The sequence below is a fragment of the Microcebus murinus genome, chromosome 12 (genome assembly GCF_040939455.1).
Source record: "Microcebus murinus isolate Inina chromosome 12, M.murinus_Inina_mat1.0, whole genome shotgun sequence".
NCBI lineage: Eukaryota > Metazoa > Chordata > Mammalia > Primates > Cheirogaleidae > Microcebus > Microcebus murinus.
Window position 1 is genome coordinate 41420521 of NC_134115.1, and position 19119 is coordinate 41439639.

The 19119-nt window shown below is 34.4% G+C and overlaps 1 protein-coding gene across 20 annotated transcripts in view; it reads right to left on the bottom strand.

Moving 5' to 3' along the window:
• The window catches only part of NFIB (nuclear factor I B), a 428232-nt gene that overhangs the window by 55766 nt on the left and 353347 nt on the right, over nucleotides 1-19119 (bottom strand). For all 20 annotated transcript variants that reach the window (XM_076008731.1, XM_076008730.1, XM_076008733.1 and 17 more), the window contains exons 4-6: nucleotides 16126-16194; nucleotides 8967-9087; nucleotides 6228-6346 (exon numbers count right to left, since the gene is read on the bottom strand). In XM_076008731.1, coding sequence (XP_075864846.1) covers nucleotides 6228-6346; nucleotides 8967-9087; nucleotides 16126-16194 — 309 coding nt within the window. The remainder of the gene's footprint in view (nucleotides 1-6227; nucleotides 6347-8966; nucleotides 9088-16125; nucleotides 16195-19119) is intronic.

Here is a 19119-nt window from a genome sequence, read left to right on the forward strand (position 1 = left end):
CAGAAACTTTGGACAGGACAGCCTCTTTGACCGTTGGACTGCTTAGCTGTAAAATTAGGAGCTTGACCTGTGTCTCACTAAGGGTTCTAATAATCTGTGATCAATGACTGAAAAATCAATTTCTTATTGTATATAATATTGGTAGTTGAATACAATACCAATGGGTATTCTAACGCAAAACACACTAGCTTTCCAAACTACTTCAAATAAGCTTAAACATGAAATCAATATGTAAAAAGCTTTGAAATAAAACTTTTTATTATGCCAAGAAACTTTGTATGAAACGCTCTGATACTAGCTCCCATGGGTTTCCCATTTTCCTATTCGAACCTGTGTTCTATCAATCTAGAGTCCAAGTATTAAATAGAAAGTTGTTATTTTTTCAAACTAATTATCTATTGTGGTTTTTCTGCAAAATGCTGTATTTTCAAATCATTAAGCCTTCAGAGCACAGAAACATGAGCACAACTTTTCCATATTAATCAGTACCAGCCCTTCTAACATGTACACAGATTTGCCACATCCAAAATGCTATTCTTGATTAGAACACACAAAAGGAGAACAAACATTTCTTAATTAGGAGGCAACGTGAAGAATTCTGACGAAAGCCTTCACCAACGATTTATTTTTTTGCTTTCTCTTTTAAAGATGCTCATGCTGTGATTTTTCAACCACAGCAGCATAGCTAAAGGGTGGAGGCATCCCCGAAGTTTGCTTTCCACTGTCATGATGGTACATAGAGATTCACTCACGGTTCTCAACTTTTGATTTTTTCCACAATGCAAAGCTAAACAAAGAAACTTAAAACCTGTGCTTAACTATTAAATTCAAACCAGCTCTTCTGCACATTTATCATCATAAGTACTCGTAGCTCTATTTTTCTCCGGTTCAAAACTTTAAAATTTGAACATTTGCTATTTTCAGTATTGTGATACAAACTAAAGGAATGTAAGAAATTGTTGGTGTTCTATCTGGTCCCCAAAGGGAGCTTAGAAAGTTCTTCCAGTAAGGTTACTAAACTGTTTGCCCTGCCATTTTCTAGGACTTCGTTTAACGTTAATGACTCCCAGACAGCAGTTATTCAAGCATTGATGAAAGCTGCATATTCACTCCGCTCCCACAGCTCTAGAGAAATCTTCAGATTATATCATTTGTCAGACTGTGGTTTGGGCTAGAGCACTGTTTTCCAAAGTTTGAACCCAGGATTAATGCTCCCTGTGGATTCTTCAATGGAAATAAAAGGTTCTGAAGTCACAAACTTAATAAACACATTCAGTCAAGGGCCACTCCTGGATATTCGCAGCACATAGTAGTATATTAAATATTCCGCACATTTATTTATGAATGAAAAAAATGTTTAAATTTTTGTTACAATAGAATTTTCCAAACTTAGCTAACCACTCTTATGCCTAGTATGCCTATTCATCTTCCTAAACTCACGTTAAGGAATGCTGGCCTCTGATGCTGGTTCTGTCAGTAGGTACCACACTCTAATTTACCACGATTTATCTTCTGATTGAGCACATGACACCAAATTGGCACTTTTCCTCTATAGCCCCTCAGTGTTCCTTTGGGCCCTCTGACTTGATTCATTTGATATTTACTACTATATCTTTATAAGAACTCTATAAAGGGCAAAGTAAAATTTAGCACAATGTTTAAGACTATCTTAATAATGAGGATGTTTGCACGATTATCACAAATAAAGTCTTCAGGACTTGGAAAGATATTAAAGATTCAGAAAGACTTGCTCAGGAGACTTATTTATATAACAGAACTGTAAATTTTTATTAAAAGATTAGCATTTTTATTTTCTAGTACCTACAACAACCAGAACACAATGCCTAAATCTTGCTTGAGAGTCCAGTTTAATTTTTTAAACTACTCTTAAAATTATAATTATATATTAATATACCAAGCAGTGTTATTTTTTCACTAACATGAAAATGTATTGATTTTGTGTGAAGAGTTACCTCTCAGTGCTTAAAAGTAAGCTAGTTATCAAGCATGGAAACAGTTCCCTGACAATCTGTTTTACATTATTTATTTTCTGTGAAGTTACTTTTTTTCATAAATAGTAAAAAATTATTTTTTCATTCAGCAGGTCAAGGGCTAGAAACTTGATTTATTCATACTTATGTGCACCATGCCTGCAAAAATTCTTCACATATATTAGGCATTTGATAAGTGTTAATTGAGTTAAATTATCTCAAATCCTAAATGTATAGAAATTAATAAAATTTTACTGCATAAAAAGTCTTTTTCAATTTACATTTTATCTAAGAGTATAAGTTGTTTAACTACTCATCAGATTGAGAAGCTGTTAAATATTCCATTTAGAAATCCCCAGCTGTATATTACAAATATATTTACCATATTATATTTTCTCAATAAATAGCTATTAAATAATGTCTTAGGATTTTTACATTCAAACTTAGATAAATCAGTGATTATTATAATGGCTGTGGCAAAGGGATCTTATAGAGAATTGTTTCACATGTTCAAGCAGATAATTATTTATCTGTTAAATTACTGAGCACTGGAATACAATAGATTCAGTCCCATAAAAGTAACTTGAATTATAGGGAAAACTATGACATGTCTCTTATTTTTCCTCTTATATAAGATGTTACAGAGGATTGCTCTAATGATTTCAAGAAAAGTATATCATCTAAGAATCAGGTATCTATATTAACTCATAAAAAATTCAAGAAAGACAAGATCTCAATGAAATTTTTTGTGGAGTAAGTAATGGAATAAAAGAAATTTTCAACCTACATATTGATAAACTAACCTGGTACTATTCATTTAATAATTAAAATCTTAAATAGTAGAAAACAGTATATAAAAAAGAAAGTTTTTAATGGAGATAGAGGCAGTCAGAAGTTTAAGATTATCTTAATAGAAGATACTAAGCAAGGAGAAATATTCTGTAACTTAGGAAGGGAATATAACAATTGTTCTATACCTCAGTATTATTTTCATTTTCTTCTCCTTTTCTAGGTATAAAAGGACATAAAGTAAAAATATAAATATTACATAATGTAGATGCTGACAACTTTAATTTCTATCACTATTCATCAAAAGAAATGTAAGCAAATTACATAGCACTGTCAAATAATGTTTAGTTTTAAAATATTCATGTTTATATTTATAAAATTATAAATTACAATTCTATGATCAAAAGATTATAACTTTTTGTTTTGAAAAGAATGACACAAGGATATAATTAATTATGATTGTAATATGCTAAAATAAAAACACGTTTTCATTAAATTATTAAAAATTTCATGAACATGTTATTACATTGATCTAGATTTTGAATTAATATTTAGCCTAATTTCTTTTTAGAATAAAATAGATATAATAATTTGAGCATATTATATCCCTGATCTTTGCCTACTTGGAATAAATCTCAATGGTTTAGGTTAGTATTTCAGATTGTAAGAGAAAGGAGAAGGCTACATGTTGTCCATAATTTTGTTATCTTTGTCATATTTTAAAAAATCAATTTTGCTAAGGGATAACACAAAAATAGATTTTAATGCAAAGTTAACACTAACAGAATAAGGCATATCTGGGAAATAATTAATAGTAAATTTTAAGCATTTCTGCCAATCTTAAACACAAGTATATTTTAATCAACCGATAAGTAGTTATTTAGTGCCAATTACTGCAGAGCTTCGTGGGAAAAATATGTGTGAGACATGTTAAAGCCATCACAGTTATTGGAGTGGCACTCAATATGTGCATAGACAACTCCTGTCACTAGGCAGGTGTGTCTAAAGAACATTTGAAGACGGACAAGAACAACTGGGGGGCATTTTATTTTGCAAATTTTAAGAAACCAATTTTCTAAGAACAAAAGGACTGGATTGGGCTTAGCAAATTTGTAAAGATAGTACTGTACTGCCCTCATTTTTTTCATTGTAGTTTCAGTCTTCTTCCCACAATGGCTTATTGTGCACATTACAAAGTCTACTGGGTCTTCAGAATTAAAGTGACAGAGTTTTTTTTTAAGCACACTTGAGAATGGAACATTCTTCCTTACTCTTAATATAATATGCCTTTACAGATTTCTCCACTAATTCTAGTCATTTTGACAAAAGAAAATCACCAAGACAATATAATGATTCTACAAAGAGAAAGAATGACAGTTTCCCTTCTACTTTTCAAAAATGTTTTATAATATGATTTGAAATTGGCTTTATTCAATAGGCTGAAAGAGGAATCACTTCTTACAAAGTGACACTCTCTACAATAAAGAACACCTACACTTCTGAATAAAGCCTCCATTCCCACACATTCACAATGTTATTACCATTAGAATCTTTTCCAGAATAATTTTCTGACAGAGAAAATATGGCTTTGTTTAGAATAAACTGACAATGTCAGTAAAACAAGCAATAAAATATAAAAGGTTGAGGGTTTTGTTTTTCTACTCACTTCTGCAATTCTGGTAAAAGTCTCTATTATATCTTGCCTTCATTAATGAGACTGGTGTTCTGCCTATCAATGGCTCACTTATCCCATAAATATTTATTGTACTCCTACTATGCACCCAGTGTCATGCTAGGTGCTGGTTATAGCAGTAGCCAAAACAGATAAGGTCCCTGCACTCATAGTGTAGACCAGGTGTCCTCAAACTACAGCCCGTGGGCCACATGAGGGTGTTTTTGACCATTTGTTTTTTTACTTCAAAATAAGATATGTGCAGCATGCATAGGAATTTGTTCATAGTTTTTTTTTTTAAACTATAGTCCAGCCCTCCAACGGTCTGAGGGACAGTGAACTGGGCCCCTGTTTAAAAAGTCTGAGGACCCCTGGTAGACAGATAGACAATTGATCCCATAAATAGACCTGTAATTACATATTATGCATGCAATGAAGAAATAAAGGCAGGAAGACCTAATTTAGATCAAAATTCCCTAATTTAATCTGGGCTCTGGAAGATGACAAAGAACTCACCAGATAAAGGGTTAGAAGAGCATTCATTCCAAAGGGCATGGTTTCTATGAAGGTCCTAGGTGTTTGATTTCTAAACAAAGCAATGGGCTCCAGTGCAAGCAAGGAGCAGCAGGGTGGCACCTAGTGAGGCTATAGTGGCAATCAGAGGCCACACCCTTTAATCATACAAGGGAATTCTGATTTTCTCCTGACAGCAGTGGGAAGATAATGAAGGATCTGAAGCAGGAGAGTGAGATGACATTATTTATGTTTTACAAAAATGATTTCTGTCTAATGCCTTAAGAATGGATTTGGGGTTGGGGGTATCTCAGAGCCAGACCTCTCCAGCTGAGTTTCAAATCCTTCCTTAAAACAACATAAAGTTCCCAAATCCCTATACAGATACTCTCAAGTCTAGGGCTGAAAGCCATTAATAAAGAGCTCCTTTCTTTTAGTTTCTTTTAAAATGCAAAATTCTATTTGAAAGACAATTTTTAAATACATTTTTATGCTGCTGATAGAAAATCTTATTTGTACACATGCGCACATACCACCAAAAATTGCAGTTAGCTAATTTTTCAATTTCCATGCTTAATAATCTCCCTCTGATTTGGGGGCGGGGGAAGGCCTCAGCATGTAAGATGAAATATATTAAATCCAATAGACTTACGGAAAAGCTAAATCTGAACCAGAAAGCCAAATAATACCTATTTCTTAAAGTTATATTTCTCCTGAAAGCTTCCCTAGAACTGGATCATAGTGTTATCTAGAAAGCATAACTAGATTAGACACAACTTACTTTACATTATACTTTCACTTATTGTTTATACTCTACTTACTTCCAAAAGGAACTGTGTGTTCTTTAAATGAGAACGTTCGGTACCTGACACATGCACACGGCTTAAAGATTGGCTCCTCCCTGAAATGACCCACGGAGAAGAGCCTATTGATCTAATTGAATCAGAACTTGTGGTTCTGCCGCAGTCTACCCAACTAATGGAGACAGACTATAATCAGTCACATACATAATTATGGGTTTGAAAAGATCATTTGGTCTGAAAAAAGGGCCAATAAAATATACAAAGAATGGGGTTTTCTGTAAATTAACTTTGACAGCACTTGACCAGTATATTAAACACAATTTTACTGAAGTCATTTCAGGAACAAAATATAATCATATAATCCATAGTGGTTCAATTATGAAATTTTGACTAAATGAAACTGATTAGATGAGCCAACATTTTACCCTGATGTCTCCGGAGGCATCTTTTATTTCTCACCTTGATCTCTTTCGTGCCATGTTCGACTTCCAGCAGCTGGTGAATTTGGAGAGGGGTAAAAGTCTCCTGTAGGACTTGGTTCCATATTTTCATCTATGGATATAGTTTTAGGTCTTTTGCTGTTAAAATATGACAATAGTTATATTAATAGGATTTCTGGTAAGATGTGTAGCACTTAAAAGTAGCTGATTTGAGAAGATTCTTATGGTGGAAATTTCATAAACACAATAGTATCTCAGAATCATTTTGAAATAATGGTGAATATTCAAGACACCAACAGGAATAGCAAACATTTCTAGTTGTATATACCATTTACTATACCATCTTATACCTATACCTGCCTAACAAATATGGTGTTCATTATATTTACCTCTTCAATTGCATTTCCAAAGAAATTTCAGTAATAAAAAGTGAACTCTTCATGTGGCTTGTCTACTAATCTTGAAATTGCGTTATTAAAATTGTACCTAACTCTTATTATAATTATTATCAATATTAATAATGTTCCTTTGTATAGCACTTGCTATTGACAATACAATCCTTTCATATTAATTCAAAGATAAGGTAATGGAGTAAAGTAGAACAAGAGCTTTTGGACTCAGACAGACCTAGTATTAAATCTTGTCTACACCACTTATTAATTCTTAATAGTAAGCTCCTTAACCTTTGTAAACTCAGTTTAACCATCTGTAAAATGGAAACAATAAAATCTAGTTCAAAAGGAGGATGATTGAGAGGGTTAAATGAGTTATTAAGTGCAAAGCTCTTAGTTAAGTGACTGGCATTTAGAAGATACTTATTAAATAGTAATTATAAGTAGTTACTCCATAATTAATAATAATAGAATTTATAGTACTTTACTGATTATAAACTATTTTATATATTCTTCTTTATCTTTTTCTTAAAAATTGGATTATCCTTTATTCTTAAATTAAAAGGTCATTGCCAGGTTTAAACCAAACAGTATACTTTTAAAATGATATATTTTAATAAGGAAACATGGGCTCATCTCAATTTTTAAGAAAAGTGAATATCTAGAGCAAAGATTAAGAAGCTATTTTAGGGCCATATTGCTTGATATGTTTCTTTTATATATTCTCACAAATACCCTAGTAAGCAGTTAATTATGACTATGCAATGGACATTTTTTTCTTTTAAAAAATTTTCTTGTTTGCATCTATTCTGGTAAAACTAAAAACAATGTCTTCTGAATTAACTTTTTGCAGCAATACTAAACATAATGTCATTGGATTTCAGAGTTAGAATGGACCTTAAAAATTGAACACCTAAACCAATCCCCCCCCCTTTTTTTTATAAACGGAGAGACAAATTTGGAGAAATTCAGTGGATTGTCCAGAACAAGTTAATGGAAGTGGTCAGACACAAAATAAGGACTGACTTCCAAGACTGTGCTCTTTCTACTGCACTACATTTCCAAGAATTTATTTAGTTTCTTTCTTAAGGTATCCAAAGTTAGAACTTACATTTTTTAACTCTCTTTTTAATCTAATTCTCTCAGCTATGAGTCAGCAGTATATATGTATAAAAAACTCTAAATTGGAAAAGAAGTTATTTTCATAAGGAAGTAATAGAGAAATGTTTTTTAAACCTTGTTTATTCTGAAAGACATAGTATCTGATACTCAGTGGCCATGAGGAAAGATCTGTGTTGGCAACATATTGCACCAACAGTCAAAATAAAAAATTACTACTCACATTTTAAATTTAGAAAAAGTAAGGCATTTTTAAGACCTCAACATGTTAGAGACAATTTTAATGATAATAAATCCAATCATCTTGCTGTATAATTTAACTATATGGAAATACAGTTTCACTAAAAATGATATGAAATTGATTGCAGTTTATAAACATACAAACAGGCATAGTCCATAATTAATACAAATGCAATTAACTCTCATTATTGAGGAATAATAAGAAGAGAAATAATTATCTAGATATTCTTTTGTTTTTAAAAAGTTAATATTGTAAAATGTGTATTTTGTTCTGGAATTCATGTATGCTCTTATATTTGATCATGGGTATATTTAATGCTCTGGAAATGAGATGTGCCTTTATATGTTGAAGATCCAACTCAAAAAAAACCAAAAACAATACATCTGTAATTTTTATTCATCTTAACTGAAAGTTAAAATTTGAAGATCAAGAGAGAAAATGAGTATGTCCATAGAGAACTAAAAGCAAAGAGACCTCACTCTAGCTCCTCCCCAGCAAAGGGTTAAAACCAAATCCCAGAGGAAGTAATATTTTCATTGGTAACTGAGAGTTAACTAAATTAGTCAAAGAATATCAACTAACTGAAGAATCCGGCAAACTGTGGCCCAGAAGAAGGCCTTTGATTTTAAGTCTAGGTAAGGCTTCATTTTTCATTATCCCAGACATGGATGTGGTATTAGAGAAAAAGTTACCAGGGATCAGTTATAAATCAGGGAGCACTGCTATGAAAATATCATTTATAAAATCACCAAAAGAATTACAATCATCTTAATATATCTTCATAGGTCCCTTGTTTCCCTGAAAAAGATTTTTAAATGTGCTTTGAAAGACAATTACATTTAGTTTGCAAATAGCCAAGTAAATTTAACAAGGAAAGATTAAAAGTCTGTATACTAAAAGTCTTTATTTCCCATCTCTCATTACCTACCTACCTATCTGCATATCATCTACCCACCTACCCATCTACATACTGATTGAGAACATGAACAGCTCTTCTTTTAATTACCTGCTTGGTGGAGAAGATAGCGACCTCTGAAGATTGACCCCCGAGTTCATGTCATGATAGTATGGTTGGCTCGGGATTTCTCCAATTGGGAAATTGACTCCAGTTCCCTGGGTTATGGGCGCTGAGGAATAAAACAAAAAGAAACACTGGGAATGACATTCACACTTATCATCTTTAGTCAAATGTAATAATCTAATAATTTCCACATCTCTGGCAAGGAGGGGGAGAATTCTCATTACCTTGAGACTTTTAATATCTACCATACACTGGGGGAGGACTTAAAAACTTGCTCACCTTAGCACTTGAATTCAAGTTTGGAAAACATGAGACACTCAGACTATAATCATTGGTTACCAATTCCCATAATCCTACTCTCTGATCTTCCTCACTCACTTCTTTGTATTAGTTGTCATTACATCTGTCACCCCACTAGTCTATAGATGTCTTCGAGGAACATATAATTCCTATCACTCAGCACCAAACAAGTCGTTTTCTACCATGTAGGCTCTCAAACACCAAATCATTGATAAATAAATATAGAACAGTTCACAAGTAAATACCAAAGATCATTATTCTGTAATAACAATAACATTAATATTAGAATGGATTAGAAATCATGACATTTATAATTATTTGATATAAGTAATTATTGCATTAGGACAGATACATAAGTGAAATTTACAAATATGAAATGAAAGCCATGTTTATCTTCAAAATACACATTCAGGTTTCATATATGAATGGTAAATGTGGCTTTAATCAATAGTTATGTTTTTCTTTAATTTTATACCACATTATAAATCTTCTAAAATATACTCACGGAGTTTTATATTTTAAGGTAGTATTTGTAAATCAAGAAATCTGTCTGAATTTGCTTATACATTATAAACTAAGATTTCTGCATGTAAGCTTTTTTTGTATTAGGTCATTAAACATGAAAGGTCTGATTTTGAATCAGAAGCGTAGTTTATTATATCTCAAACCAGAAGCAGTACAATTAATCACACTATGTGCCTAAACTACCCACAGAGTGTTTTGCCATCTTAGAGGTAGCTTGTTATGCCAGCAGCAAAGAAGCCTGGAGAGCGAGTGGTGATAAAATTGCAAAAGTTATTTTCTACATGTGTTGAGAACTGAATATTTTTCCTTGCAAAAAGTAGTCCAAAGCCTGGAAGAAGTGGCAGTCAATTGGTGCGAGGTATGGTGAAAATGGTGGGTGACAGAGTTCCCAAGTCCAGCCTCTGTAGATTAAGTGGCATTGTTTGTGTGACATGTGGTCAAGTATTGTCTTGCAAATGGATTGGCTTGTCTATATTGACCAATCTCAGCTGCTTAATCACACGCATCCTCATCATTTCATCCAATTGGTTGCAGTAGACATCCACTGTAATCAATTCACCAGGTTTCATGAAGCTGTAGTGGATAATACCAGCACTGGACCACCAGACACCATTAGCTTTTTTGGATGAATATTTGGTTTTGGGCTGTGTTTTGGCACTTCATCTTTACCCAATCATTGTGCCACATGCTTACAATTGTCAAAAAGAATCCATTTTTCATCATACGTAACAATACAGTGTAGAAATGGTTCACTTTTATGTGGTGACAATAAGAAAGGCAAGCTTCGAGATAATTTCTCTTCTGACATTTGTTTAATTCATGCGGAACCCATCTCCCCAGCTTCTTTACCTTGCTGATTTTCTTTCAAATGGTCCAATATTGTTGGAATAGTTATGTCAAACCTGCTAATTCACACTTAAGGTCAGATGGATTTGCTTCCACTACAGCTTTCAGCTCATCATTATCTACCTGGGTGTCAGGTCATCCACATGGCTCATTTTCAAGATTAAAATCACCAGAATGGAACTTCTCAAACTATCGACATACTGCTCGTTCATTAGTCACATCCTTCCCAAACACTTCATTGATATTTCAAGCTGTCTGCACTACATTGGTTCCACGACATAACACATATTCAAAAATAACACAAATTTTTGACTTATCCATGGTTTCACAAAAATTGCTCTAAAAAAATGTGAAAGATAACCACAAGCCAAAATGTGTGTTTTCAAGACTAAAGCTGTAGCTTCACAATAAAAATAAAATAAGAAATGTCAAAGTGAAATGTCAGAGATCTCAACTGTCAAACTTAGTACTTAAGGAAATTGGAGATTTCATACTTGATAACCTAATACAATGGATTACATCTGTTCAAGTTTTTAAAATTTTATTTTAGACATTTTGAGTAGACCTTTGAGGCAGCAGCATATTATGTTAGAATGAGCAGATTCTTGGGAGATAAATAACTTTTTAGTTTGCACTTCTTCTGTAGTTGTGAGCTATGTGTCTCGTTTCTCCGTTTCCTAAATTGTAAATGGTAATAATAATAACCTACCACATATGATAATTTTGAGGATAAAGTAAAGTAAGGAGTGATAAAAGCCCAGTATCATGCCTAGCACATTAACAGGTGCTCAACAAATTGTAAAATTCCTTCCGTTTTTGCTTTCTCCCTCAAATTTCTTCCCTGGTAGAGTGGAGTGGTTAGCAAAGACGAAAAGTTCAAAAATGTACTAAAAGCAGATGACCAGATAAAAATGAACCTGTTTGCTGAAAGTCTGTTCATTCAACAAGTTATTAATCATGTCCATTACTCGCAGGTGTTGACTGCAATGGATACAAAATATTCTCAGCTCTGCTTTTAATAAACATATTGGTCAACAGGTTGGGTAAACAAAATGCTCATGCAAAACATATAAATAACAGGATGATGTAGATTACAATGAAACTGCTCAAAGGAAGGACATGATCAATAAGTGCTGTGGAATTTCAAGGGAAAAAGAATCCAATATCAGCTTGAATGGTTCAAGAAGTCTGTAGAAAAGCTGAAGCTAGCAGTGGACTTTGAAGAATGAGTATGGTGTAAAGGGAGGTCGTTCCAAACAGGGGTTACTGCAGGAGCAAAGTCAGGGGCAGAGATAATATGCAAAGTGGAGACCAGGCAGGTAGGTGTCAGAGAATAGTGCCTAAGAACGGTTTACATTTCTTTCCCTCCCCACTCTACTCCCTGGTTTACATTTCTTTACCTGTCTTAATCAGTCCTCAAAAGTTCAGATGAAAGAAAGAGTGCCCTGGGGCTTGGCAACAAAATTCCGGAGTCCCCCAGATTCACTTTAAGAACACAAAAGAAGTCTGCTTAATCTTTTCCTCTCTCCTAACTGCCTCAAGTTGGATATAAAACTCCAACGGAATCACAGATTTTTTTGTGTAATTTTTCTTACCCAGAACTTTTAAATAAATATTCTAAATGTGTTCACTATCAGCTGAATTATGCTTTAATATCAGGCAGACCAAGATTAACTTAAAATATTTTTAACAAAAATATGATTAGGTACACGGTTCACTGCAGAGAAATGATCAAGAAATATACAGTGAACATCTCTCTTTTTCTACTAAAAATTAAATAAATCAATATATACACGAGTAGTCTCAGTTCCAAATTTCTGGAACATCTGCCTTCTGTTACAGTGTTCATTTTATACAATACACTTTAACCTCCTTTTACACAGAAAATATTTGTATGCAAAGTGTAACTATGCCTGATGGCTTGAATTATCTGGACAGCTAAAATGTAGCAATGTTTGTTGTGGCTTGAGGTACACCAGAGGTTAAAAAAAATGTGAGGTAAGAAATCCCACAGTAACCACATGCTTTAAAATTTATTATTAGAACCATGTTCTATGTGACATTGGAAGCAGGGTACGTGCTAAGAGACATTTGAGGGACTCAGTGGAAGTAAGCAATCTGTCCAGCTTCCTACAACAGTCATGGATACAATTCAAAGATCTGAGTTACTAACAGGAAACTTGCAGGTTCTATCTTGTATAAACTATTTGCAATTTATTTAGCTCATGGAATACTTAGGCAAAGATACTCTGCACAGTTTGCTTGGCTGTAAAAAACAAAACAGGTGTAATTTATTATAAAATGATAATAAAGGAAACTTCAGAAATTTGAGGGGTTTTATAATTTTTGTTCCAGAGGATTATTCGAGAGTATCAAAACAGCAATAAAAAAAGAAAATACCACAGGTTCTCACTCATATGCATGAGCTAAAAAATTTGATCTTGGAGGTAGAGGGTAGAATGATAGTTACCAGAGGCTGGGATGTGGGAGGGGTAGAGGTTGAAGAGTCATTGGTTAATGGGTACAAATATACAGTTACATACAAGAAATCAGTTCTCCTGTTTGATAGCACAGTAGGGTGACAACAATGTATCATATATTTCAAAATAGCTAGATGAGATTTGAAATGTTCCCAAGGCAAAGAAATGATACATGTTTGAGATACAGATATCCCACACACCCTGATTTGATCATTACATATTGTATGCATGTATCAAGATATCACATGTACCTCATAAATATGTACAAATATCATCTATCGATTTTAAGATGGCTGCAATAAAAACAATTTGTCTACAGATATGTGCATGAACACTAAAAATTTAGTGTGCATTCTGACACTAAATGGGAGATTTCAGAAAGAAAAGTAGATTAATAATAAACATGGCCAAAATAATAAAACAGCTCACACAATTTATTTAATGACAATTTATTTAATGAGAGGAGCAAGGCAGATATTGTGGCTTAAGAGCCTCTGGAAGAACTTGCATCAGATGCAAAGATCAGCGTTAGCCATCTCTCCCAGAGAGCTGCAAGAAGGCTGAAAGCTGCAAATCATGTTTAAGAGGTTGCCAATATCCTCTTAGAAACGAAGCACCAAACAACCTCCGATTCTATGGGTTAGAGGCCAATCCTTAATCTCTCTTATTGTTCTCCTCACTCCAAAAGCTGATCCTAAATCAACTTTTAAGATGGAGATAATATCATTCAACAGAGAGATCACTATCCTAAAGCTGAATAGCTTCATTAGCTAAAGTCAACACAGACATTAGCGGGTCATATGATTGTAAAGCCCTAGAGGATAGAAGCCATTAGCACACTGTGAACCCTCAAGAAGTCAGAATTTGTGATATACAGCATAAGTGTTGTGCTGAAGTTTATGTTTACTTAGTAAACCCTTATTTCATAAACAATGAAGTTCAACTTTGTGAACAAGATTATACTGTGGATGTATTAAAACACTTAGAAGAATAACTTCTCAAGCATTTCACAGACACCTATTTACATATGGAGAAGAAAATAAATGTTTGCTGAATAAATTAACCAATGAATGAATATAGATAATTAATGTGCTAATTACAAATCAGTAATGTTTGTCATAACAAATAACCTAAAAAACCTCTAGGAGATGACAGAATGAATTAAGAATGAATGAATGAAGTATGTTCAATTTACCTTGCTTCTGAACTCTTACAGAAAGGTATTTTAAATTTATCTTTTGATGTTTGAAATTCAGATTTTTCAAAATATCACTCTGGACTTTTGAAGGTTCTAATGTGGTCTCCTTTGACAGCACTTAGCATAATATTACCTAAAATGAGGTACTAAATAAATATTTTCTGACAGATGACTCTACTGCCCTTCTCATAAGAAGGATGAAAATACATCATGGAACTTAGAATGGTACAAATTTAAGCAAATAATTTCATAAGCCTCATAAATGTTGCAGCATAGCCCTTCCAGTAAAGAACAGCATGGGGAAAACACACACATACACCAACAACTTCAAATATCCCCTGCCTTACATGATGTTAGAAAGCAGTAGTGAGTAAGTCAGGTATATATTCCTCTCCAAACTAAAAATAAAAATGTAAAATTTGCAAATGTTGGAAGTCTGTAGATATCACATGTTGACAAGAAAAAATAAAGCTCATTGCCTTGGACAATTGAGTAGACCATTAGAATCCTCTTGCCTAGCATGTACATACACCAGAGCTAGTGGAATACAGGTTAATAGATTTTCATCTCCTATGCTGCCCCCAATGACACAAGTCTTTGGGCATATGTTTATCTACTCCAGAATTATTCCAGAAAGGATGTTACTTAAGGTCTAAAATGTTCATGTGTATCACTTCCTAATACGCATGCTTTTTGTACTGGCCACTTTAGAAATCTGAGCTATTTGAGAAACTACAATTTCTCAACTATAGTCAACTACTAGATTGGACACTCCTTTACTGAACAGGACTCAAAAGCATTCCCTATTTTACCCTCAGTAACTGACTCTTTGTTCTTTCTGGATCATCGTAACCCTTGTGCTTGACCTCTGAATTTGACCCAAATGAGAAACACAATTTAAACAAGGATCAGAATAGCATCCTTCCATCATCCTTCCATCCTTCCATGATCCTTCCAACATCATCTGAATAGCATCCTTCCAAACTATGATACTTTCCATCAAAATGTCAGGTGAAAACATACCCTCCCTAGTGACATAATAAACAAGCTAAATCAGCGAATGGAGCAAGAAGAAAGGAGTCACCTCCTTTAACATAATCAGTACATTAAGATCTACATCTTAGATGTATTTGCACATGCTGGTAATAAGTAAAAGAGTTAACTGAGGAAAATTTCCCCTTTCTTAGGTAGCCAGCCAGGTGAGCTTACCCTAGAAAAATCTGATCCAGCCTGCCAAGAATAGTGTCTCAGGTGAAGTGGCCAGTTAAAACAATTGGACATTGTTTTGGCTAACAATGCTTTCTATCTATATCCAACTACAATCTGCAAAGTTAATTTCTGCATCCCTCTACACTCTGCACGGTACTGTGTATATCCTGTACATCTCCAACCCCCCACCAAAATGTTAGTAAAATGAAAAAGCACTTATCTACAGGAAACTTATGTGGGTTATCATAACAACATGGAGTACATTTAATTAATCACACTTCCTTTGATATAAATGACCATCTATGGTCATAGACCCAAGAGTGAATTAAATGAATACCAATAACATGGCAATCAAACCAACCCCCACATTTTTGTACAACAGAATGTTTTGATTATTCGAATGGAAATGTTTTAGAAAATCAGGCAAAATATATTCACTTATGATTTCATCAAAAGATTTAAGAGTTTAAAACTCATGTTTTCCTAATAATGTGGCCACTCTTCATGTTGTATTTAAGGTTCAAATTTTTTAAAAAAATCTTAAAACATATTGTATACATAAATAATAAGAAAACAATTTACTTACTTCTGGATACCCTTACAAGTTCTGATACATTGAAGACTCCAGATTTTACAAAACTATCCTCAAGGTAACCTGAAAATAAACATCAAGGGGGAAAAGATCAGCAGAAGTAGGAAGCAAAATAAATGATTAAACTCTAGAATTTGCTTAAGTGTTTTAAAACCAAAGGTTAGAACAAAAACCAAGTACGCTTACCAGGACAAGTAAAAAAATAAAACTCTTGTGAATGCAAATTGAGTCTGTTTAAACAAAAAGTTAAAAGTTTAGATGCTAAATAATCTCCTAGAAAAAAATTTTCTAAATGTCCAGGGCAGCTGGTGTGGTTTTATTTGCCATGGCCCACACATAGAAAATGAAGGTCTGTGGGCTCTCATTGAATGCATTCGACTCAGTAGCACCTGGTAGACTAAAGTCTACTCATTTAAAAAAAAAAAGAAAGAAAGAAAAAGGAAAACCACAACCACAATTAGCACCTCGCTGGAAATACTTCAAAGATCTCCTGAAACCGCCTTTCTTTCGAAAATCCTTCCCTGATTAAAGAAAAGTGAGCTGCTGCTACCAGCACTCCCACTCTCGGCCCAGGGTCACTAATAACACACAAGCAGAACTTGCATATACAGCAAATACAGTGCTTTGCATTGACCTATTTCTGTGCACTTTTTATTTTTTCTTAAATAAGAGAAAGGTTTATTTACCGTGTGCACGGGGAGAATCACATAGTGATTACCCAATATCCCAAGGAAGTTCAGATATTTAAAAAAAAATATGAGTATTATTATTCTTTCAGAATATTATGGGGGTAAAAATGTTTTGGTTATATGAATTGTTTTTGTGCACTTTTAATATACTTTTCCTGATTTCAGTGCTTTCCTCACCCTTGTTACTACTCACTTGGACTTCCTTTATTTCAAGAAGTGGACACTTTTTCTGGCAAATGGTGGTGAATCCAGGCCTCCAGGAATGCCACATTTCCCAACATGTAGGCACTGGGCTCACAGTGGCCATGGTGCCTGGGTTCAGACCTGCTTGGAGTCACTAGCTATGTCCAAAAGCAGAGATGAGGACTCCCATGAACAGCAGTCATCCCACCCTCCCTGGTTCTTATTTATGTCAAGGGGGTATAATGAGAGTGAGGAGAGAGAGAACATCTTAGGAAAAAGGGATACAGCTTGCTCTCTGCTGCCCTAGAGACAGAATGAGTCCGAAAATCCTCAGAACCAAAATACTTCCAGAAAAAAACAAAAACAAACACAAAAACACAAGAACACCTCTATATTTTAGGAACTGGCAATTTGACCAGGTTTTGCATAAAGCTTTAGGGCTGACCAAGGGATTAGATTCAACACACAGATATGACACATGGGTGGTTTAGCAACATGGGACACTCAAGTCAAAAGAGCTGCCATTGGAATCCCAGCCAGTTTACCAGTTATGGAATCTCGGCCACGGTATCAGTCCTGTTTGGTGCCTCAGATTCTTTGTCTATAAGTTAGAGATAATAAAATCTCCTACCTCATAGAGTTGTTATGAGTACTATGTGAGATAAAAATATAAAACTCATGGTCAGCACTGGTTGAATGTTACCAATAAATCAAGATCGGCCAATGGAGGCAGTAATCAGCCATACACTGAATTATGCACACAGGACTCCAGAGAGTGTGGATTTATTTGTAAAACTTTGTCTAGAAAATTTATCAGAACAAAACTGCTTTTTAACCACACATAGGTGAAAACCATTTAATTAGCATATGTGCCTCACTGCTGTGAACTGAAGAACCAAGGATGTCTGAGTGCTGTTGGATACCCACCTATCTACCTTCTTCAGAAAAAGAATGAAGGCCGGGCGTGGTGGCTCACGCCTGAAATCCTAGCACTCTGGGAGGCTGAGGCGGGCGGATTGCTCGAGGTCAGGAGTTCGAAACCAGCCTGAGCAAGAGCAAGACCCCGTCTCTAGTAAAAATAGAAAGAAATTAATTGGACAACTAAAAATATGTAGAAAAAATGAGCTGGGCATGGTGGCGCATGCCTGTAGTCCCAGCTACTCGGGAGGTTGAGGCAGGAGGATTACTTGAGCCCAGGAGTTTGACGTTGCTGTGAGCTAGGCTGACGCCACGGCACTCACTCTAGCCTGGGCAACAAAGCGAGACTCTGTCTCAAAAAAAAAAAAAAAAAGAAAAGAAAAGAAAAAAAGAAAAGAAAAAAAGAAAAAGAATGAAAGGAAGAGTGAGAGGGAGTTACATGATCTCAGTTGGTGACAAAACTTTGGTGTCAAATTAAGTCATTACTCTGAAAAAATAGACATTTTTAAGAGGATTATAACAAAATGCCTCCATCTGATGCACTTCTATTTTAAGAAACTCTTACTTCTTGAGCAATTACTATTTCACCAAGTTGAATTCATTTCAGGATTATTGAGAAATTTCTGTGAAACCAGCACTATACAAGATACTAAAAGTCATGCATACACAAAAAGGACATTGACACCTTTGCCTGGTTGGGGAAAAAGATGTTTTTAATTTTCTGGACCACTGTAAGTTATCACTGTATACAAAGATTTTTGTTATTTTTGCTGTTGTTTTAAAGTATAGTTCATTATAAACTCATCATAAACTTAATAAGGTCAATATATTAAGTATGAAAACCTTATTTATCATGACTATAGCACGTATACTTGACCAGTCAGACAAGATTACTTGTCATCACCCAGTCGTACTCTGTGATCACCCGCCTTCATCTTTCTCTGCTCTCCACATGCTCATCCTTCAATGTCCAGCTTGACCGCCACCCACTCCATAAACTGCAACTCCACTTCTTCTCCCACCCCCTGGCCCAGCCGGAAATCATCGTTTTCCTCTGTACTCACATAGCACCTGGTTTATATTTATTTTACACTTTCCACTTTCAGATTTTCCAAGATACCTGTTTTCAGGTCTTGTATGCCTTGCTGGATTATCAGCTGCTATATTTAGGAGAGTGAGTGGGTTTTGCTCTCTGTAT